We start from the raw sequence: 23535 nt of genomic DNA, 5'->3' as shown, positions 1-23535 counted from the left end.
GCCTTTAGACGCCATAGTGGATGGTTCCGGAAATTTCGACCACCTGGGGTTCTTTAACGCGCACTGAAATCGCACAGTACACAGGCGCCTTGCTTTTCGCCTCCATCGAAAAGCAGCCGCCGTGACCGGCTTTCAAACTTGCATCTTCTGGCACAAAAGTCGTCCGCCCTAACCACTGCGCCACCGCGGCGGGTAATTTGCCTTTAGTGTAGCATGTGAAACTTGTATTCCTCGCAAAATGTATTACGTAAAGCATGAAGATGAGGTAGTAAGGGCTTGACTTCAGTTCCGAAAAGGGAAGCTTCGCTAACAAAATTTGTCTAAGACTCAATTTTGTAGCGACAGCTACGCTACGCCAGCCACTTCGCCTCATCGCTGTGATCGCACTTTCCTTGTGGTCGCACCTTGGCCGTGGTCATACTGACCTTGCCTAGCAACCACCACAGCTGACGGAACCACTGGGCCAGTCTCCTCACAAAAAGAAAAGACGTCTCCATCGGGAATCGAACCTCCATCCCTCGGATACCAAGCCGAGCGCTTCACCAACTGCGCCACGCTCGGGATCTTCAGTTCAGTTCAGTTCAGTCGTTCAGTCGTGTCCGACTCTTCGTTACCCTGTGGACCATGTCACGCCACGCTTTCCGGTCTCTCACTGCCTTCCTAACATCATATAACGTCATCTGCAGCGCCTCGAAGATGCCATCTAACCATCGCGTTTGCTGCCTACCCCTTCTCCGGCGACCCTCAACCTTTCCCAACATCAAATCTTTCTCCAGCGACTCCTGTCTTCTCATCTGATGACCAAAGTAGCTGAGCTTTAACTTTAGAATTTCACCCTCCAATGAGCAGTCAGGGTTTATGGTCGACAATATCGATTGATTTGATCTTCTGGCAGTCCAAGGAACTCTCAAGAGTCTTCGCCAGCACCACAATTCAAACGCGTCAATTCTTCGGCGGTCAGCCTTTTTCACAGTCCAACTCTCCCATCCATACATCACAACTGGAAAGACCGTAGCACGAGTTATACGGATCTTGGTTGGCAGACTAATGTCTCTGCTCTTTACTAGGCGGTCAAGGCCATTGCTCTCTTTCCCAGAAGCAGGCGTCTCCTAATTTCATGGCTGCAGTCTCCTTCCGAGGTAAGCTTGGAGCTCAAGAAGAGAAAATCTGTCACAGCTTCCACTTCTTGTCCCTTGATACTCCAGGACTTGATAGGGCAAGACGTCATGATCTTTGTCTTTTTAATGTTCCCAAACTTCTCACTCTCTTCTTGTACGCGCATCAGAAGTCTCTTGAGTTCCACTTCACTTTCTGCCATTAAAGTGGTATCATCCGCATATCTAAGGTTGTTGATACGTTTTCCAGCAATCTTCACTCCAGCTGAAGACTCGTCCAGACCGGCCTTTCTCATGATGCACTCTGCATATAGGTTAAATAGGCAGGGCGATAGTATGCAGCCTTGCCTCACTCCTTTCTCAATCTGAAACCAATCGGTAAGACCATGCCTAGTTCTGACTGTGGCCTCTTGCCCTTCATACAGGTTCCTGAGGAGACAGATGAGGTGAATTGGAACTCCCATCTCTTGGAGAGCTTGCCACAATCTGCTGTGATCTACGCAGTCAAACGCTTTCGAATAATCAATAAAGCATAGCGCACCTTAATTCTCCTTCTTTAGCGTGAGGATAATAGTTGAGCAGCTGGCGGCGACGTAGTAATCACCAATGCTAACTAGTCACTAAGTAGTACTAATTAGTAATTAATCATGACTAAATAGTCATGAGTAATGACAATGAGTACGACGTCATGAGTATGACGTCATCACATGGTGATGTCATCGGTTGTGACGTCATCATTGCGTTACATCCGTTCATGTTTAATAACCATAAGTGACGTCATAATGGTGTCACATCCGGTCATGACGTCCCGACGTGATGACGTCACTAGTTAACCACGCCGGGCGTTTGATCCAGGCGTCCGTGCGACGCCATTCATTTGGCGCTTCCTCGAACGCCGCACCACACAGCATATAGAAATAGACAGCGCAGCAGGCATCAGCGGTGTTTCAAATTGTTTTACAGGAAAGAAAAAGTGCAGTATCTGTCACAATTCTCCGCGGACACCTTAACCGAGTCCTAAGGAAAAGGAGAAAGGTGGGAGTGAAAATAGAGAGAAAGAGGTGCCGTAATGGAGAGCTTAAGACCACCGCGGAACAGACGCTTTCCCCTCATTGCACTTCAGTGAGGACCCTCAATGAACTTTACACTTTAGTGGTCAAAAGCCAAGTATTTACTTTCAAGCGGAACCTAAGCGTAGCCATGCAGATTGCTATCGCGGTTTAACTACAAGCTAAACCACAGCCCACACTGCAGTCACAAAGGACTTTACGATGACAGTATGCGTCTTCCACGCGTTTCGTCGGGTACAGAGTAGAAAAACAGACCTCACACACAGCTTTCACACACTGCATAACTGCTAGCAGTAGCAATTTTGCAAATGGCGCATGTTTTGGAACAAACATATATCTTTTGACGAGCTGTGCACTCTGAGAGAGAAGCGAATGAAAGACAACAAATAGGTCGTTTACCTTCTTGGGATAAATGTTGAACAGCTTGGCGGCATTCGTGCTCGTCACGGCAACGAAGCGGCAGGCATCCATCTTGCCAGTCATCTGAAAATTTGCGATAATAGGGAGTGATTTACACAGTCCTGATTGTTCATTCATATTATTACAACAGGGAGCTTCTTGATACCATTATTTTAATAATGCTGTGAGAACTCGCATTATCCAGGAAAACGTATCATACAAACAGCTGAAGGACTTGACATAACATTTAGACATTTGCACTTACTTTTATAAAAGGTTTCTCAACGCTCGTTTCAACGATGTCTGAAAAGCTTTCTAAAGCCTGTATACTTCTATGTGCATTTATGATGGGCATGAAAGATGCTTTGAAGTATATTCAATCCGAAGAGCTGCGACAGCGAGATTAGATAGAACATCTTCTTCGTCAATGTCGCCATTTCTAAATGCTTCGCCATACCGCAAATGCGCCCCCCCCCCCCCCCCCCAAATTGCAAAAAAAAAAAAAAAAAGCACTGACAACGGGCTGCCGCATGCGACATCGGCCTAGACGCACTGCATCTTCGTCTATCATCTCCATCCTTCAAATGCGTAATTCCAATGCGTTTACGCTTTGCGGAGAAGCTACCCTAATGTCCAACTTCCGTCGCGCGTCTGCTGGCCTCTAAACGTATCATATGATCAGAACTTGACGAACCCATGACCGTACTTTCCGGGAATTTTAGGCGTCTGAGCACCCAAAATCGCGAGAACCGGGAAAGTATCAACAAGCTTCTGCTGCACTCATCACATTCACTCATTAACATGAATTGTTAATCATCATCCACCCGACTGCGTCATACGGCTACAAAGAAAGTTGGAAGATTTAGAACAAATCTGGCGTTTGAGGAAAGCCCTGTGAACCGATAGATGTCATGGATAGCTTAGTTGGTATGGCGGCTATCCTGATAGGCGGCGGTCCTGGGTTCCAGCCCGGGAACTGGAAGAATTTTCCTAAACCGCGAAGTCTCTGGGGAACCTGGTGGCTTTCCTTTGTAACTATTTCATTGCTCTCTTTGGAATATTAAGTGAACGAGGCATTTTATTTCATCTCTCTTCCGTGAAGGAGAGCGAAGAACTCGGCATGCAGAGATAACGCGTAAACAAACAAGGAATGCGGCTCACTTTATTTCTATTTTGCATATGTGTTATAATATGCAACTTGCCCTTGCAATTCTTTTTAATTAAGCGGTCAAACCCGACAAAGGAGCACTGCGACCACTCACCACTCCCTTCTCCCAGACGACCAGCATCCTCTCCTCGACGCCGTTTACTCCGTGCGGGATCTTGGTGAAGTCATTGGATCCGGCTGCCCTCTGAGCTGTGGTGTAGGTGCAGTGCTGAGAGCCGGTCACGTGCAGGTCACCACTGGGGAGAAAAAAAAATATCAGTTTAAATGTTATCACTGCTCCACGCGCACTTTTGTTTCTACAAAGCAATCAGATTCAGATAATGTACAACGATTTATCTTGCTCCATTCTAGTGATCGTGTCATCGCGCACCCACAAACATTGTTCTTGTATTAAAGCCATTCGAATAATTTATATTATCATCATTCCTGCTTCGTCGAAATTACTCCGTAGCCCTCCACTACGACTCCTCTTTCTCTCTTTCCACTTTCACTCCCACCTTCCTCCCTTTCCTTACCAGATGTCCACATAGCAAGTGTGACAGATACTGCGCCTTTCCCTTCCTGTGAACCAATTATTATTACTATTATGATTTAATGCCCTTAGGCTTTTATGGTACAATATAGATAAACACTCTTCCGGAGACTATCACTCCCAAATATTTCGCCAATTTTTCCAAGATGTCATGAGTGAATGGCATGCCTAAACCCTTCCGATTGGCAGCCTTCAAATTACACGTTAAAGTGAGGAGTGAATACAAATCTTAGTGTTACTCTGTCGTTACTATATCAGATATATCCCACTCTCAGGGGTCTTTATCACCGAGTTTTCGTAAACTAGAAAAGAAAGAGCGAAACCCCACTGAAAAACCGAAAGTTCTACGTGGCAATAACCTCATATAATATCATCTAATCGCATAGACTCTCATACGGTTCACATCATTATCATAAAATATCGTACATAATTTATGATAATTTACAAGAAGCTATGAGACCTTATGCAATTGTATGCGACTTGTATATGATTTCTTATGTGAATTGAGTGAGATTGTGTGAGAAAATGTGGTTATTGCCTCATACAATTTTTTTTTCAGTAGGGAAACACAGGATTCTAGAGACTAGGTTACATTGCCACTCACTTCCAGACAGTGACCACGGACACATTTTCGATGTTGACGCTGCATGACGTAAAGTACTCTAATTCACGTTCATCAACTGTAGCCTATCAACCATGCGTGCATCGTTAGCTGCCGAAAAAGCGTTAACGCATCTAGGAAGAGCCAGCCAATCTAATTTCCACCGAGAACCATAACTGCCAGCAGTGAAAAAACGTGAACTACTACTATTTTCACACGTTCGATGGTTTGATTCGCCCTGTACCTCTCCTACGGGTTCATTGAAATTTGTATTGTACATTGCCTCGAGACTTCCCACTTTTCCCTAAAGTTCCAAGCGTAAGCGCGCACATCTCTAGTGTCCGTCCACGCATTCTATTCCTAGTTAGAGCTCGAAGGGTGTTAATTTTTTCCTAGAATTATGCGCATTCCAGTTATTAACAGAGGCGCTTAAGCGCACTTGACAACGCCATCGAAGCATTACTTGGAATAAACCGGAATTTCGAATTAAGCGAGTTTTGAATAACTTGAGCCCACTATACTATCACGATTGCGCTATGCTAAAGACAAAAATAGAACGGCCTCACTTGTTCGCATCGGTGTTCAATGCTGTCCTCTTTTACGTCCATGCACCGATAGCTAACAGCGACGTGCACAAAGTCTGGCGCCTACCATCCAAGCAGGTCCATGAGACGACCTGGTGTCGTTGGGTCGGGATTCAGCGGGGGCGAAGTCACGTGGTTGGCTGCGTGGCTCCAGCACTTGTTGAAGTAGTGACTTCCGTCCGTGCCCAGACTGGCAGCCGTCGGTTGGCCGAACACCACGCACCCTGTGCACCACACGTGGCAGTGAAGCAAGATATTTTGTACCGCGCTCTGGAGATGGCAGAGCTGAGGTTATGCGACTAACGCAAAACGCAAAAGCGAAACGAATCATAAGAGAGAAACACAGCTTTTCGCAAAAGCAGAAATTTGCCAAGAGAACAAGTACTGGAACATGTTTTCCTATTTTCCAGCTGAGGTTTCCTTTTTTTTTTTTTTTTCAGTAGGTGCGGAAAGAACCAGTTTCTGGGGCAAGGTACTCTTCCTCTTCGTTGATATACAGTAAACTCTGCTTAATTTTACACATGTTAACTCAGAAATTCGCATACAAACTACAAGCGCGGTCTCGGCCGACGCCCGTGCATGTCTGTGGCGTCGGACGCTCGTTAATTCGCAATGAGCGGGCTCGTACTGTACTTAATTCGTACGGGGAGGTCATTCCGCGGTAGGACCAGTGAAGCGAGAGATCGGTGAAAGGTCTCCTCAAACTAAGACCGATTTAAATGACGGTGCCCGCGCGCGTGATGCTCGCCAACGAACGGAAGTCCCCCACTGCCACCGGCTGTTAAACTCACGCCATCCGCCACTGTCATCGAGCACGTGCATCAGCCAGTAGCACCGTTTCAGACATTGCTTTGTGCGTCGCAGATGTTTTAGTTTTATTTTGAAATGGTGCCGATCCATTCCGACACCTCCGCAAATTATTTGCTCCGTTGCGTCCACGTGTTTCCCCCGCGCTTCTGGTACGCTAGCCTGTTGCGTTTTAAGGATGCTTCACCGCACATGGGTTTGTACAGTCTGCGCAGCGAAGCATCCTCAAAACGCGATGAGGCCATTTGCGAAGAGGCGCCACTGCGTGCTACTGCGTCGCACTGCGGGAAAAGCAACGGAGTAACTGAGGATCTGCAAAAATCTTTCGACATTCCTCATAGTGCGCGCAAAGCAAGTGAGCACTTAACAAAAGCGCAAAATATAATTAACGCTTAATTTTCATCTCAAACATATAGGCAACTATATTCTAGACCTTCATTGGTGAAAATTACTATGATGTATCTAGTTTCTGGAATTTCTTTTAGAGACATTCGATACATCGAACTTTCGGATATTTCGAACATTTTCCCCGGTTTCTTGGAGGCCGAATCAACGAGGTTTTACTGTAGTACTAAACAGAGCCTTTCCACAGAGATGCTCAGTCACTCGTGCGGAATTTCTAGACTTTCATTGGTTAAAATTACTATGATACATCTGGTTACTGGCATTTCTTTAAGCGAAATTCATTAATTCGAACTTTCGGATACTTCGAACATTTGCCCCGTCTCATTGGAGGCCGAATCAACGAGGTTTTACTGTAGTACTAAACAGAGCCTTTCCACGGAGACGCCCAGTCACTCGTTCGGAATTTCACCATAAACACACGGGTACCCCGTTCTTATTCTAAACTTACCATCATTGCGCTTGTCCACAATCATCTGCGCCGCAGACTTGCTCATCACGGGAGACACAAGGAGTGGGGTGGCCACCTGATTGGCCATGACGATCGCCCGCAGAGTGGCCTCGGCCTCCACCTTTGTTTTTAATGGACAACAAGCAAACGAAACAGTGTCATCAACTCAGCAACTTCTGCGCATATACTGCGCGTTTCAGGCTAAAATGTAAATGTCTGCCATGTCAGTGCAATTATGGTAGGCCAACAAAGCAAAATGTTTAACTTCCGATTAACTCGTAGTTCAGCAATGAGCTTATTTCTTTTTTCCTCCGTTGCATTCTCATGACTAGTCATAATGCAGCTAACTACACCAGCAGAATAAATAGTTTTTAATTAAGAAAGGCATCAGCTGGCAAACACTTACCACAAGGAGCGCAATGGGATCATGCTTTAATGACATTGCATAGTACACCCGCAAAAGGTGTTATCAAAACGGCGTTTGAGCGGTGTAATAGACTACGAAGGTGCATTGTGACGGACTGCATGACCATACGGCTTTCCATGCTTCCTTAAAAGCTTCTTGATTCTTGACACATTTTCACAAGAGCTTTGGAGCACTTCATTTCGAAAGCAAAATTTAGTAGACTGCGTTTCTGTCTACAACGTTACTCTCACTCTAACTTCCGAAACCCAAAGTGAAGACTATTGCTATCAGGAAACGAGCATACACACCTTTTGCGGCAATTTTTTTTTTTTTTCGGAGCCTTAGCAACTCACCTCTTCGGGCTGACTGTAGACTACACCTTCAGGCCCAGTTACACCGAGATTAAGAATCCTCTTTTGGTTCTGCAAAATAATAAATGCCACATCTTAGTATTTTATAACATTCATTGTGCGCACAGAGAGAAAAAGGAGGAAGACTAATAAAAATGCGACCAGCGAAAGTGTAAATGCAGCGGTTTTTGGCTCTTCAAGTTAGGGCACGGTAAAGATAGTATGCGTCGGTGTTATGGCCTCTAAATGTCCCTACATGCGCAATAACTACGGACATTCAAAACTAATCTAATACTGCAACGTTACTAATTATTATAATCCAATTTTTGACCAGGTTATGTTGCTGGGCGAGTTGGTTATTCATTGTCAGAGAAAGAACGCTAGGAGACGACGGACCAGGAGTGTGTGTCCTCCTCTTCCTGGTCCGTCGTCTGCTAGCGTTCTTTCTCTGACAATTTTTGACACCAGTTTCGGCCAGCGCCGACATGCGGCTCCTCCGTAATGCAACAATAAACCCACTACAGCGTTGCAGATCATTTGGTCCTGGAAATGCCTAACGTGTAAAGATTCTTCGCTCACGCATGCGCCATGCACCAGCAAGCAGCCATTCAGGTTCAGCGTCAACGTTTTTGTTTTTGTTTTTGTTTCACACATCCACGCACAAAACGATTTCAGCTTTGCTCGGATCGCGCGTCACTCAATTTTTCCATGCGGACTGAAACGTTGAAACCTCTCGCCAGACAATTCTGGAGTTTATACTGAGTGACTAGACGCTCCAATTGGTAATTTCGACGTGCGATCTGTTTTACTTTAACTCACCTGAAGAGGGCAATACGATAGGTGCGTTAAGCAGCCCAAAAATTCTATATTTATAGTGCACTATCACTACAAAGTCTTCTGAGATCACTGATGTCGCTCAACTTTGTGTGAAGACAGCTGGACCATTAGAACTGAGCCTCTAACCAAAACCTAAATGAAACCCGACGTGCGAGCACACCTAATTCGCACGTGACCAAACCATGATAATTCGTCTTTCACATTTTGCTTTGTCTTGTGTACTCAATCACACCTAGCTCTATCACAACCTACTGCCCAGCGTCATAGTTCACTGAAACGCAGTGCGCTCAAGCATGTACCAAACTCGCTAGTGCCTGCAGCGCCACTCTACGGTTGGTGTGTAGCCAAACGCATGCTCTCACAGCACATCTCGTCTCTTAGAATTCAGGCGCAGCACCGTACAGTGCAATCACGTGTATTTCCAATTTCTTTCGTCCAATCAGACACCGGAAATTGAAAACGCACGCATATGTTTCACGAAAATCTGGAGGCACAACGAACGTAGGCAAAAATTCCATATTTTTGTGTTCAACGCAACGCGTTCTCAAAATGCCGTTCTCACCTCCGCAATGATGCCACCATGCTCGGCGTGAATTGTGGTCAAGCAGCCAAGGTGCTTGGAGACCTCGAGCAGGTGCATCATCTGAAGGTCGGACAACATCAGGTGGTCCATGCTGAGATAAGCCCGGAAGGTGTTGATACCTGCGTGGTCCCAATAAAATACCTACCTCAGGAGACGAGAATTATCTGTTCCACTTACTAATCCCTAAAGTAAAGCATGCCCGTAAAGAGTGAGACAAGAATTCGGCCAACCCCACATCGGATCTGAGGCCCGTTTCGTCTACCACACGTATATGGCTAAAGCGAACAATAAGCTGCAGCAGTGAGTGCGTAGCCACGTGGTATTCTTACGCGGTACCGACGGCTAGTGACACGAAGCCAACAGGTGTACAAGGAACTGGATACGCAAGTGCCATAAGCTGTACTCGGGGGAAAAAAACGAAGCACAGAAAGAAGTAGCAAGCGGTCTGGACAGTCGCGCAATCTGGTGGCTATAGGCTTGCGACTAGGCTTCACGTATAACTGCCATCGCGCAATCCTGTAGCCTCTTCAATCGCAGTTTCTAAAGGGGACAGAAGATGAAACATTCTAGCCAAACGCCACGAGCTCATGTACGACGCCAAGTCGAAAACGAGAAAATGAGGATTAGTCAGGAATGGTCGCGCCTCGCGTTCCAGCGGTCGGCGAGGTGACAACCTTCTACAGTCACTCACTTTCGCTATTGGATACGCCACGAAGCTGCGCCCTCTACCCGTGGCAGCCACAATCAGCTCCGGCGTCGCGCCGTATACAGTCCGATCTTATGTCTCTCTTTCAAGCGGAAGGATCGGGTGCCGCGATTTAGAACAGACGTGTGCACCTGATACCGTTTATGAACCGCCTAAGTAATTAGGAGCGATGCTGTGCTCTCTTTTATATACAAAGCGCCTGAAGCCGACGCATTCAGTCGATCCTCATTAAAGGTTGGGCGGACGTCGCTATAAGCCCCTGGCTAATGTCACGTGCAACCTATGCCCGTCATCCTCCTTGAAAAGCGCTCTCCCCTGCAAAACATATTGAAGTTACACGCTATATATTCGCGACTTTCGAACAGTTATGCAAAAAAGAAGTTCGCCCACTCTCATATATCCGCATCCGCAGTTCTACAAATGACCAAAGATCGTCAGGCCGCCCGACTGCGCGCGCCGAGCCCCGCTAGGTTGCACGGAGGCGACGCAGCGTACGTGGGCTTCGTACTGAGCCCCGCCTCGCAGTGTGCAATTGAGTTGTCTCCTAATTTGTCACCTCGGTCTGTTAAAAAAAAATATGGCTCCAATCCACGCTGTGAAGGTGGCTGGGCAGCAAAGCTGTAGAACTACACCAAATTACCCACTGCAACGTCACATTGTTCTTTTCATCGAGCATTATATTCACTGTTCTTCTGGCGTGTTTCCTTTCCGCGGTCTACTCATGGTAGCCTGGAGGGAACTGAATGAGTTGCTACATCGGTCTCCCTGTTATATATGAAAGCGTGGTATCACTACGTGATTTCTATGCTGTTGAATGTTTTTTCCATTCAGAGTAGCAACCGTAATCTTTACCGGGAAGACACGCGTGGAGGAGGAACGCGTGCTTCGAATTGTTTGCAGGCGCCGTTACCGTACATTATGCGGCTTGCACTTCACACGAGGCCTTCGAATGACGTCAACCCCTTTCGAAGCAGCTGCAAACCTAATCTTTACCGGAACGCGTCGGAGGGTGTTCCCATTGTTCACACGCCCCTTATCATCAATCATGTGATTTTGATGCTTGTTTTGTGGAGCTGTATGCCTAATTTCAAAGGAGATATGCTGTTTGCATTCAATTTTAAGGCAAAAGCCTTTTATGCCTCATCGTTTTCGTGGGCAAAATGTGTCCCGCTTTTGCGGCGGCTCTGATTGGTCGAGACGGGATAACGTCATGGAGGTCTCGACCAATCACAGATCACCACCACAGTATGTGTGAATGCGTGCTTTATATGGCCGTATGTCAATCAATGATCAATTACTAATCACGTTAATTGATAAGTAGTTAATTACTAACATAATAAGAGCCGTTAATGACTAAATGCCAATTAATGAAAATAATTAATTACTAATCAATGACTAATTAACGATCTAAACTGGCATTTTTTGCTGACAACAGCACGAAAATTTCCTTGGACGGTCCTTCGCTGTAAAAAGGCCCGCCGAGTGTATACGAGGCCTGCACTAGCAGAGATGGTCAGTCTGGCAAGCCCGTTGAGGCGAAGGCGTGCTCCGCCGCAGTACAAGGAGAATGTGCAGAAAAGCCGGAAGCGTGAACGATCTGGACTTTCGGGAAAACAACGATGTCGTTTTAGAAAGACAAGCGCTCGACACGCAGCTCTACCTCGTCACAAAAGTTATCACACGTGAAGTTCAGACTCCCGCGTTTCTGAGGTTAAAACGAGTCTAGCGCTCCAGCTAAGCCACCGTATAATCGACAGAAATATTTTTCAGATTCACACGCTGAACACAAGGACGTGTGCAAACCGGTATACAACCATGGTGCCCGTTTTGCGCGCAGCCGCGCAAACATCCTAGTGCATGCTCTCAAAATAAAGCAGCGGGCAAAGCAGCGATTTATATTATCATCTCTATCGTTATACTCATGGTAACTAACCTACAAGATAACTTTGTGAGATACGTCGGACTTTAAAAAACACGATCTATCAGACGCACCCTGCGAAGAAAAAAAAAAGGGGGGGGGGGGGGGGTCTGTAGATAAAGGTACGTCGGATGGACCCGGTACTTTTTTTCTAATACGTCGGACGGATCCGCCCGCTGTGTTTTGATGCTGTACTGTGGACGGACCCAGTACTGTTGTTTTTCCGGGTAGGTCGTTTTTCAAAGTTCGACGCATATCGCGAGGCTTCCCCATAGGTTCGGCACCGCGGATATACGACGGTGTGTTTCTTTCCCCTATTGGTCAAACATGGTAAATCCAAATTCACACAACTGTAGAACGTGCAACTCGCGCGGGGCTGAGACGAACATTATTTGGCTCCAATACTTTCGACCAGGACTGTACGTGCGTTAAAACCGCTATAGCTCCTTCGCACAAGCCACTGGGAAGCGTCGTTGAACTGCAAATTTACTCCTGACTATTTCCATGTGAACATGTTATTTTCTACCGTGTACCGAAGTCCGGAGCCGAATATCTACCGCTCATCTACCGCTCGCGTGTGCCGATCACGGCTATTCGGCAGCCGTTCGATCGACCCACGCCAACTTCGAACCTAGAGAGGTATAAATTTTGTGTAGGCAAATCAAAGAGACGACAAAGCTATAAGCTGAGCACTTGATTTTCTTCCCTACCCAAATACCCAAAATCCTCCTCTCAATAAGAACATCACCGTTCTTACAAAAGTGGATCATTCGCGCTTCCGGCTTTCCGGTTCTACATGCTTGCATTGCGGTGCAGCCGGCCTCCTGGTCATCGCCGCTGTACGAGCATAGGCCTCTTGTATAATCGGCATACCTTTTTCCGTGACTGTGAGGCAGAATATAAATGAAGTATTTAATGATAAACATCATATTCCACGGCAGGGTGCGTGTTATGCTGGCGCTCTATGTTCGGAGATAGGTGCAGGATCGAAGACATGTAGCGCAAAGGCTAGAAGTAGCTAGCTTACATTACGAGCAGATCGAGGTAACAGTTAAGTGTGAAGCGAGCAGCTAGCTCGTGAATGTGCGCATCTCTGCCTGCATACGTCGCTTGCATGCAACCTGTGCGCGGGACAGCTGTGCTCACCGAATACAGTAAAGACAGTGATCTGCGTCAATGTGGGAGTGCAGCTATGTTATAATCGGTGAAAATTCTCAGTGCCTCCTCCAGAGCGTATCAAGCGGAATGCGGACGTAAGTTAGACGTGACTTTACCCATAGGCTTATGTCGACGTCCGCGGTACCTTTACCGAGAACCGAAAAGCTACGTCGGACGTATCGTTTAGACACTTAGAAAAAAGAAATTACACCGCGTTCGTCCAATGCACAGCCAAAGCCTTTGAAAACGGCGATGAGATCCGTCCGGCGGATGAGGGAAGAAAAAGATGCATAGGGTCTGTCCTACAAACTTGTAATCCCAACTTTTTTCTTTTTTTTTTTTTTTGCAGAAACAAGTAAGGGCGAGGAAGGAAAAAAAAAAGAAAAGCATGCATCCATTACACCAAACCGAAGTTATGTTGGCGCAATGTTAGTTAAGGTGGCTTTCAAGTAGGAATACAGTTATAATAATAATAATAACAATAATAATAATTTATTTATGCCACTCTCCAAATCCGAAAAAGAAAAAGAAGCGTGCTCCCACCTTTGTCTCTGACGAGCGTCTCAAGTTCTTCCTTGGTCTTGGGGTCGATGGAAGTGACGGCCAACTGCAGGCCATAATCGCAGCATACTTTCTCGTCAGCCCAGCTCTTCCACTTCTCGTAGGCCTCCAGCGGAGAGCAGGATGTGTCGAGGACGCAATCAACTGCAAGCGAATACACAACACAGAAACTATCTTTCAGCCGGATGGAATAGCTGAACCCCAGAACGTTATCACCGAAAGGGCATGGAAATTGATAGTCACGACTTCAAGTACACACTCACGAATTCAAAGTACGCGCGCCTGACGCAAACAATACGATGGGTGGATGGACGGAATCAAGTAGGAGATATAGAAGATAAGAGATATAGGATGCTCCTATATCCCTTAGACGGGATATAGGAGCATCCTCTTTGAAATGGTGTGGTGACAAGCTGCTTCCATGTTAATGTTATAAATCGATAAATAAATTTTCTATATCACATTTTTATTCCTGCATTTCTAACCTTATGGTACCTCCATGCTTTTCAGCCATCACCGCTTTTTACTGACTTGCACCGCTGATTCCCTCATCTGGGCGTTACTGCCTAGCCGGACCCGGAGGTGACGGCTTGCCTGCTGGAGAGATGTAGAGGACACGCGTGACGAAACGGCGTCTGGACAGAGCGTCTCCGTAATTTGGCTGTACGGACTCTCGTGCACGAGCGACGCCAGTGCGTAGCGCGATATTTGTTTGTTTGTTTGTTTGTTTGTTTGTTTGTTTGTTTGTTTGTTTGTTTGTTCAAGTTTGCTTCTGGCGTAACGAAAGTAAAAGGCACAGGCTGCAGCCCGCTTCGTGTGCGTCTTGGATGGAAGTGCTGCCTGCGCAGGCGTCGTCACGCGCAGGCTGAAGCTCGCATACACCTAGCTTCGACCTGAAGCTATAGCATGGATGGGAACAGACCTAGACATTAAAGATATCTTGACACAACAAAGCTTCCGGACAACGTCTTTGTCACACACCGCCTATAATCACGCACGGTCGATCGGAAATCAAGTTCGTAACGGTCAGATCATCTCAAACGTATCCGCTGATCTAAAGAAGTTCACTTAACACATAATTACGCCACTAGCAGGCACCTGTATAGCCGCGGTTTGTGTCCACTCACTGATCATGGTGGTTCCTCCGGCGATGGCCGCCCGGGTGCCCGAGTAGAAGTCATCGGCCGACCTGATGCCGCTGGGCAGAGGCAGCTGAAAGTGCGTGGCAGTGTCGATTCCACCTGCGGCAAGGGAAGATTAAGTACGGGCTTCCTGGCACATATAGGGACGCCTCGGGCCAAACTAGGCAACGAAGCCCCAAGTGCGTTCAGCATAAAATAGTGACGTTTCTAGAAGGAAACACGACACTAAGAAATTATTAGTCATTAACGATAAAAGGCTACCGCCCAAGTCTAAGGACAAAGTTAGGCTTCCCGCAATGCTTGCAACGTCACCAAGAGCAGCGAGTACATAAATGTTTCTTTTTGTGTGGGAGCAGGAATCGCGTACTGGGCATGTACAGTGCCAATAACACTTAGCGTGAACATGGCTCCGCATGGCTATGCATGTCATTTGCTTCTTTACACATAACCCGGTTACAGATCAATGCAGAGTGACGAACGAACACGGGGACCTCGAAGTGGTGTTTTGTGTCATCCGCCATCTTGTGCGAATTTCCTACTGACTACTGACTTGGGCACAATGATGCTGCGCAAGTTTACAGCCACGCGAAGCCGTGTTCCCGCTAAGTGTGATTGCCACTGTACATGCGATATCGCTTAGATGTTATCCTCGCTGTATATCTGTTCTTAATACCACCACATTTCTTTCGCTGCCTTTGGTCCATTTTCCCCAGCGATTTCACTAGTGCTTAAGATCTGTCGGCATTTTGCCGCCCACATACAACCGCCAACTCGTCCACATTTCAGCTGATGTTGACCACGCTGGCGGAAATTAAAAAAAAAAAACATTCATAAGGTGATCCCTCGTAGAGAAAGCGCATGCACCGTGTAGTTTATTATAGAGTAAAAGACGGGTCAACTACATCGACAGTTAAAACATCAAGACAAAACGGACGCGGGTGAGGCTCTTCAATGCGTGGAACTCAAAGCAGGTAGTATATTGGAGTAATAAAGCAAATTTCATTCGTTGTCCCTACAGACCAGCAGAATAGTGACGTAATCTAATTTCAGGAGAGAGGAAACGAACATATGGGCTGTCAGATTCTTATAGAAAAGGCGTTAGGAAACTTGTGTGAAATAAATAGCCGCGGCTGGCAATGCGCGTGGCAAATCCCAGATCGATGGAGGAGGATAGGTTGAACGTAACCCAAGTGGGACGATACGCTTGGTAAAGATATGGAGCTGTACACATGCACATCAAGCAGGTCATGCATAATGGCAGCATGTTCAAAGTGAGGAACACGCACAGCGCGGCTCATTGCAGCAGGCCATCGCAAAGCAGAGCGATTCCCCGTGTCTCTCTACCACGTACCGGGAATGACCAGCTGTCCTTTGGCCTCAATGGTCCTAGTTCCTCCAGGTATGGTGAGGTCCTTGCCAACCTGCCTGCGGGTCGCAAGAAGCGTCGAGCGTTCCATCATGTTACACGCAAGCACTCACCCTATCTGACCACGTGTATTTTAGCAAGATAGAGCACGGTATGAATTCCCTGCCCGCACGGCTTGTTGCAGTTACGTAGAAAACGTTGTAAAGCACCGAGATGCAGCCATTATTTTAGTGAGGTACGGAGCTGAGAAACGTTATGACGTTAAGTGTGATGTACCTGTTAATGTCGCTACTAGAACTATTGCTCATGGATACCTCCGTGTTCGTGATCCGATGGTGGAGAGCGTGCCAGAGGTACACGCATCACTTCCCCTTCATCTGAATGAGGTTGATGTGCGCGGGAAAACACTGCACTCCCTTTTCGTTTGCTATAATATCCAATGCGTAAAGGAAACGAAACTATAGACGTCCTAGACGCATTTTATCTTATTTGTGCGGCTACAGTCGAATCCGACCATATGGAACTCAACAAATATTGGGCTATTCGATATATGAATAATTAGATATATCAATAACTTGATATATAAAGATTGCAATTAGTAAGTGTTACCTGAAACATTGAAGCAAGAGTACACAATACACTCGCTATTCTCTTGTTGGATAAATGCGCCACCCACCGGCGTGTTGCCCGCGCATCGCACTCTAGGCATTGCTAGTCTTGTCTTAATTGTTTCGAATCAAAGTCAGAGAGGTTGCTGCTTCTAATCCCGATACCATATAAGGTAAGGTAGGTTTCCGCAACGACATAAAATGTAAAAAACGCCAGGTAACGACCGCGCCTCAAGGTTTTAGCTTGCTAGGTTGTTGGTTTCACCAAGTGACCCAAATGTGACATTGAAAATGAGTACAATAAACCGAAAACCACCCTAGAGCGTACCCCAGGTCAACTTCATCCACAGCGCTGCTGGCTATAGTGCCGAAGGCCCCGCAACCTCTGTCATCGCGAGACAAAATGGATCTAAGAGTGCCGTGAGGAGAAGCGCTACTAGAAGGGGCACAGCGCGCCGTTCGATATATCGAACGGCCGACAAAAATGGAGTTCGATATTGGGCGAGACTTTTCTATATACTTTTCACAACACTTTCATGGGGGTAATTTCTGATAATTCTAAATATCAGGGTTCGATCTATCAGTGCTGTGCTGTATACTAGAGTGATCACTGAACGCGAGGGCAATGCTGCCGGCCGAGACAGTCGAATTCGAACTTGCCTGATGACGCCATCTTCGATGTAGACGTCCCCATCGATGATCATGTCATCGTTGACGATCTTACCACCCTTTATGAACACCCGGGTCTGGGAGCTCTGTATAGACAGCAGGAAAAAAAGGCAGCACGTTAGAAGTCTTTCGAAACACAAAAATGTTAGTCATACAATCAAGATCAACCGGCTGCAAGAACGTGGTAAATATGTAAGGGACTATCGAAAAGAAGTACAAACACTGACCGGAGAAGAAATGGGCCGTGTTTGCGAAGGGTGGCTAATTGGTGCATCAATTTCTCAGTAACCCCCTGTTACTCAACACATATGGCACGCACCTGAGTTGACCACTCACCATGTGTGTTGGGCGCTATTTGACCGCAGGTACCCCGCGCCAAAACAAATTCATTATCGTCATCACTAATAAAGCCGAAAATAAAAGGTTTTAATCGGTTAATGCGTTCTGCACGGCAACAGGCGCGCATCTCTAAATTAGCACAGACAGGCAGAATGGCGTTAGATGTAGCTTCAGTCGCCGCGCTGTATAATGCACTATTTGCACAGTCGCCACTTAAATGCACGCAAGTATATAGACTCCACTCACATTTCCCTTCCTCTTAAGAGTCACGGCCATTACCGGTAACATTAGCGGACGCTTCAGCGCGAGCGGACTATCGCCTTCGCAACGCGTCGGTCGCTGTGAGGAAGACCGCTTAATTGCGATCCGCAGCGGCGCTAGGAGGTTGTCAGGAGCGACCATTACTCAACTGGAGACGCGGCAGGGTCGGCCCTTCCCTCTCAATGGCAGTGACGCCAGAATATGCTTCGCGAGGAGAGAGCTCGCGATTTCGAATTAGCCCCGAAGAAGGTTCAACTGGAATTCTAGAATACGTCGCAAGCATTTCATATCTGCTAAAAATGTAAAGTCCGCCGTTGGCATGTAACATGTCTGGAACACTCCAGCATCCATAACCCTGCTGCAGTTAAGACTTTGCTGAGCTTGTATATTTTTCTGTATTTCCTTTGCAGATTTTTACCCTCGCTACGGAAGGCTGAACGAGATATTAACAAGCAGTTCGGGTGCTTCAGATATCAGATAGCAGATACCGGGGCTGGCAAACATATTTTCCTTTCTTTTGTATATAAATAAAATAACCACTACCACCACCACCACCATCATATAATACACGCACTCATGAAAGTTATTTCTGCAGCATGTGTATATTGCTACATATACACAATACTCTTATTGCACACAACGTAATATGTCTGTACAGAAATGTTATCAATACAGAATTAATGATGGAGATACCCCGAACACCGCGTGAAAGCTTTGACACATGTCTTGGCTCGTTCGTCGGTGGCGGGGCATGGTGTCCCGTTTTTGACGGTTCGCTTCCCTCGTCTCGCCGGCGATGACGCGAGACCACTTGACAGCCGCTTCCGCCCGAAACGTGCGCGTCATTGTCATCTCCGCGTCGCAGCCACCAGCACCACGCCATCGAGCAGGGTGCAACGAACCTGGCCCGCGTGTCACTGTGTATACGCGGTATACGTTCACGTAACCCAGCCGACTGCGGCGAAGCAGCGGTGGCGCCCTGGTCTTCGCACATCCTCAGCGAGAGACAAAAACGAGGCGCCATTCAGGCCTAGGAGAGGCTAGCTTGAAGCGCGCCACCGCCGCACATGTAGAGTCCAGCGCCCGCATTTGTCTCCATTATTAACAATCAAGGACGCTGCCCTGCTGGCCCGGCCGCCAGCGTACGTGCAAGCGCTGTTCCCAGCGTCGGGCCGGCGCGAGCTGCAACTGCAGCAGCGGAGGCAGGCCAAGCGAGACACAGAGCGTTTATAGCTAGACAGGCTTGCTATGCTGCTATCGCGAACAATGAACTGCAGCTCTGCGACTTCGTTTAACCGTGCGACAGGGCCTAGACAGGGCAACCGTGCGCGGCTTCTACAGAGCGAGAGTCGCGTCCTGTCGCTTTATATCAGCCAAGTACAATGCAGATCGACCTGCCCCCAGTTAAGACCTCCGCTCGGGGCACGCGACGCAGCTAGCTATGTGGCGCGTTTTATGTCCTGGGAAGGCAACTTGAAAGCGTATGTGCACTGCGAGTTGATTCCGCCCTCTTGAGCGACTTCATGTCGAGCCGTGCGTAGCGTTCAAGTTCGGCCTGTGAATATTTGGTTGAGACTCGCTTGGAATGGGGGCTTATATTCCCTCCTTTTCTAGACGGGTCATTCACGGAGGGCGGGAGGGAGGGGCGGTTATTTCTTTCACAGTGATAAATGCATACGTATACAGCGTAAGCCTGAGCAGCTGCTCTCATCAATTAGGATTAAGAAACTGAAGGCTCACCTCCAACGCATATGCTAAACATCAGGGGTTGCGAACACAAGACCATCGAGGTTCTAGCCACCTAACAACTGTGAACTGAGAAAGAGACCAGTTGCCATACCATGGCGAATGTTCCGAGTCTCGCGACAAGTGTAATGTAATGTGTGTCTCAGCACAGCACACAAGCATCACCAGTTAGTCAGGCAGCGTCAAAGATTTGCACGTGCCATCCGCTTGTGTTATGATCGATGAATCAAACTGAAGCCAGTCTTCTAGCCTCAAAAATAATCCCTGGTTTAACAATTATTACCTGCAAGTAAGCCCGTGTTGACACCGCCTATGCGAGACGATTCATCCTCAACCATTGTAACCCCAACTCATAATACCGTAACACAAATGAAGTGCCCAAACACCGTCATTCAGTATATGTACCGCGTCTTTGCCAAAAGTAACCAGGCTGCAGGATCTGCTTCTCAGCCATATGGTAGCTGAGAATCATACCACGTCTGAAGCTCTAAATCTCTGCAGTGCACATTTGAGCACCTGTCTTCACTTCTTAGCTAGTTGTGGTAAAGTGGGAATCCTTATTAGCTTTATAATACAAGTGCGAAGCAAAACACGCAGCCTGGTTACTTTTGGCAAAGACGGTACATATTATTCTGCCCCAATCGCCTATTTACACATGTTGCAGCCAATGAATCCACGCTGGTTCAACCCAGTCGCAAAACCTATATGCCCACTCCAGTAACGCGTGGAGAGTGCCTGTGAGCATCCAAACAATGACGCATCGAACCGGCCGTAATAAATCACAGCCGCGGTAAACTTTAATGGCAGTATGGTCGAAGCCGGAGTACTAACGGCTTCGGTCGGCCTGTACAAACAACGAAGCTGAGCTCTTACGGAAGGATTTTCCCAATTGCGCCATGAAACGTTAACTCACATCAGCCTGCAAGATACATGTTGCTGCCCCGCCGGGGTGGCGCAGTGGTTACGACGCTCGACTACTGTTCCCAAGGACGCGGGATCGAATCCCGGCCTCGGCGGCCGCTTTTCGGTGGAGGCGAAAAGTAAGGCGTCCGTGTGCTGTGCGATGTCAGTGCACGTTAAAGAACCCCAGGTGGTCGAAATTTCCGGAGTCCTCCACTACGGCGTCTCTCATAGCCTGAGTTGCTTTGGGACGTTAAACCCCACAAACCAACCAACCATACATGTTGCTGCGCGCATCTCTATAAAAGATGTGCCCATCGACAATCTCTCTCTCTCTCTCTATCTCTCTCTAAACAACGCAACCTCCGGCTATCATACACGACGTGTGGAGTAGATGCATGTACAACCTTACGCCCAGACAGCGCGGTGCATTAAGCACCGTCCAGATTGCACCGTGGTGCGCCGATGCCGTCGCTCGAGCAAACAAAGGGCGGGGAACCAAGGCGCCGACGTTCGCGGGCCCATAATCCTCGCGGTGCAGCAGCCTTCTTATCAGCTTGAGTGCAGAGTCGATATAAATAAGGAAAACGAAAAAGTGTCGGAGCGCGGACAGAAAGACGCGTATATGGCGCGATGCACCGGTCTCTGGGCTCTCTGCCAACGACACACATGCTCGGCTATAGAACGTTTGAGTGCGCCGCCAAACGCGTATATAAAAGCAATTCTGACGGCGCCCCGAATTGTTCCTTCGCAAAATCGCCGCCTGCCGAATAAACCGTTTACACCAAATCGACAACACGGGCGGCGAACTTACCACTGGCCATCTCCGGGCGGTCTGATCTAGTCTGATCTTATACAGACAATTTTAGTTTCGATGGCTAGGCGTCGCCATCTTTATTCGATAGTGGCGCCCCGTCTGAGCCAAAATGGTAAAGTCCGCATCGCTCCACTCGACGCCATCTTGGGCAGTGCGTGCGCCATTTATGCTGCGGTTGCCGCGTAGCGGCAGTGTACAACGGCTGCTGCGCGCCGCTCGTGGGAGTTGTCTGGCACCTTGGTGCTATTTTGTGTTTTGTTTGAGCGCGCAAATGAACCGTACCATCCGTTTTGCATCGCGCATGCTGTTGGAGCCAGCAGCAGCGGTCAGAGTAACTGCGGAATGCGTTCTGCTTCCGCAGGGGCGAATTTTCATTAGTTATGAGTGTTAACTGTGAGGGCGTCTCTGTTGTATCTTTCACGACGCATGTATTTTCAGTTATATTTTATAACCACAATGGTGACTGTGGACACAAGCGTGCAACGAATGAAGCGTACGGCAGCTACCGCACGCGGAATAAAGATTTACTGCGAGAGATGCTTTCCAATTATTGCCTCATTGATTTACCGCCAAGTGCAGTCCATCTCAAGTCTTTTGTTTTCTCTCGACAGTGACAATTTGTATACAATGATGCGCAGCCTTCATATCGCGTTAAAGTATTTGAAGCCTGTTACATATGGACAGCGTTCACCGCGGTTCTGCCTCTTGGCGGCTATCGCGAACAGGCTTGGCGAATGTTGGCGGCTGTAGCGCGCTGACGTCAGAGTGCGAAAAGCGCACGATAGAGCTGGCCCACTTTCAACAATGCGCTTTTAAAGGCTAAATCACTTTTCAAGAACACCACATAACACAAGCCGTGTCTAAAGTAACGACGGGCGGCATTTTTATGCAGTCTTCGAGCATCATTTGCGCGGCGCGTGTTGTTGCAAAGAACATCGAAAAAACACGTGGCCTCAGCTGCACTATGAAAGTAGACGACAAGTTTCCAACACTTCCAGCAGCGGATACCGCAGCTGCTCACCAAAGCGACGCCGCCCGCTGGCGTGGCGGTGCACGACGGTGCTCTCGCCGTACGCTATTCTCTAGTCGTCGCTACTTTGCATTGAAGGCACATCCGACGGTTCTTCGGAATCGCTCAGTGCAATAGCGTGAAACTGTCTTACTTCCAATCCCATTTAACTTATAATGAAAGAGAGGGGTGTTTAATTTCGGCGAGCACTTAGCAGAGAAGCCAGTGTGCAAGCAGATGAGCCGCGCCGCGCGCTACAAAGGAAACTGCTGTGAGCAGAAATTTGCATGCTTTGCAGTTATCACTCCTACCAACAACACGATGCGGGTCAGCGAATCTTAAGAATGATTAGTTCTATTGCGAAAACAATACTGCTCGCAGTTTGAGCCTTCAGCGTGGAGCTGCCAACTTGGGTCTCTCGTTTCACATGGGACGGTTATGTCAGAATCAGCCTGCCAGGACCCTGGCATTCACGTTACTCCTAGAGCCCAATAAGGCACGTTCATACGACTTGGTTAAAGCGGGGCTTTATATGTGGGCTGGCAGGAGCTGCCAACTTGGGTCTCTCGTTTCACATGGGACGCTTATGTTAGAATCAGCCTGCCAGGACCTTGGCATTTCGTTACCCCTCCAGGCCACTAAGGCACATTCATGAGGCTTGGTTAAAGCTGGGCTTTATGTGTGGGCTAGGGAAGAAGAAGAAGAAGAATTGGAAGAATGCTCGGTCACCCGCAGCTATTGCTTTCGCTCAATATTCGGTTCAGTAGCGTTGAACTCTTCTATTTTTTTTACAGTCGGCTTATTTTTTAAGGAAATAACACATTTTAGCACGCTTTTCTGACGCCGGTGCAAGGGATCCACCGCATCGTCGGCGCGGGGCTTGCTTTATTTACGGCTATGGAGGAAGCGAAATAGTTATCTTATTCCAAAGTCCATCACTGCTTCGAAGTCTGTCTGGTTTACGCAAAACGTTCATACGCGATTTAAATCAGGACTTGATAAAGAGGTGTGAAGCAGAAACGTATTATAG

At 47.6% G+C, this 23535-nt stretch overlaps 1 protein-coding gene across 3 annotated transcripts in view; it reads right to left on the bottom strand.

Moving 5' to 3' along the window:
• LOC146181823 (dihydropyrimidinase-related protein 2-like) overlaps positions 1-23535 on the bottom strand; it is an 87167-nt gene that overhangs the window by 8933 nt on the left and 54699 nt on the right. For all 3 annotated transcript variants that reach the window (XM_084576827.1, XM_084576829.1, XM_084576828.1), the window contains 10 exons: positions 17421-17519; positions 16142-16211; positions 14776-14889; positions 13631-13792; positions 9285-9424; positions 7889-7957; positions 7130-7250; positions 5537-5693; positions 3847-3988; positions 2585-2668 (listed from right to left, as the gene is read on the bottom strand). In XM_084576827.1, coding sequence (XP_084432953.1) covers positions 2585-2668; positions 3847-3988; positions 5537-5693; positions 7130-7250; positions 7889-7957; positions 9285-9424; positions 13631-13792; positions 14776-14889; positions 16142-16211; positions 17421-17519 — 1158 coding nt within the window. The remainder of the gene's footprint in view (positions 1-2584; positions 2669-3846; positions 3989-5536; positions 5694-7129; positions 7251-7888; positions 7958-9284; positions 9425-13630; positions 13793-14775; positions 14890-16141; positions 16212-17420; positions 17520-23535) is intronic.

This window comes from Amblyomma maculatum, chromosome 8, assembly GCF_055883805.1.
Source record: "Amblyomma maculatum isolate TAMU_Amacu chromosome 8, ASM5588380v1, whole genome shotgun sequence".
Classification (NCBI taxonomy): domain Eukaryota; kingdom Metazoa; phylum Arthropoda; class Arachnida; order Ixodida; family Ixodidae; genus Amblyomma; species Amblyomma maculatum.
This window is presented reverse-complemented; position numbering and strand designations above follow the sequence as displayed.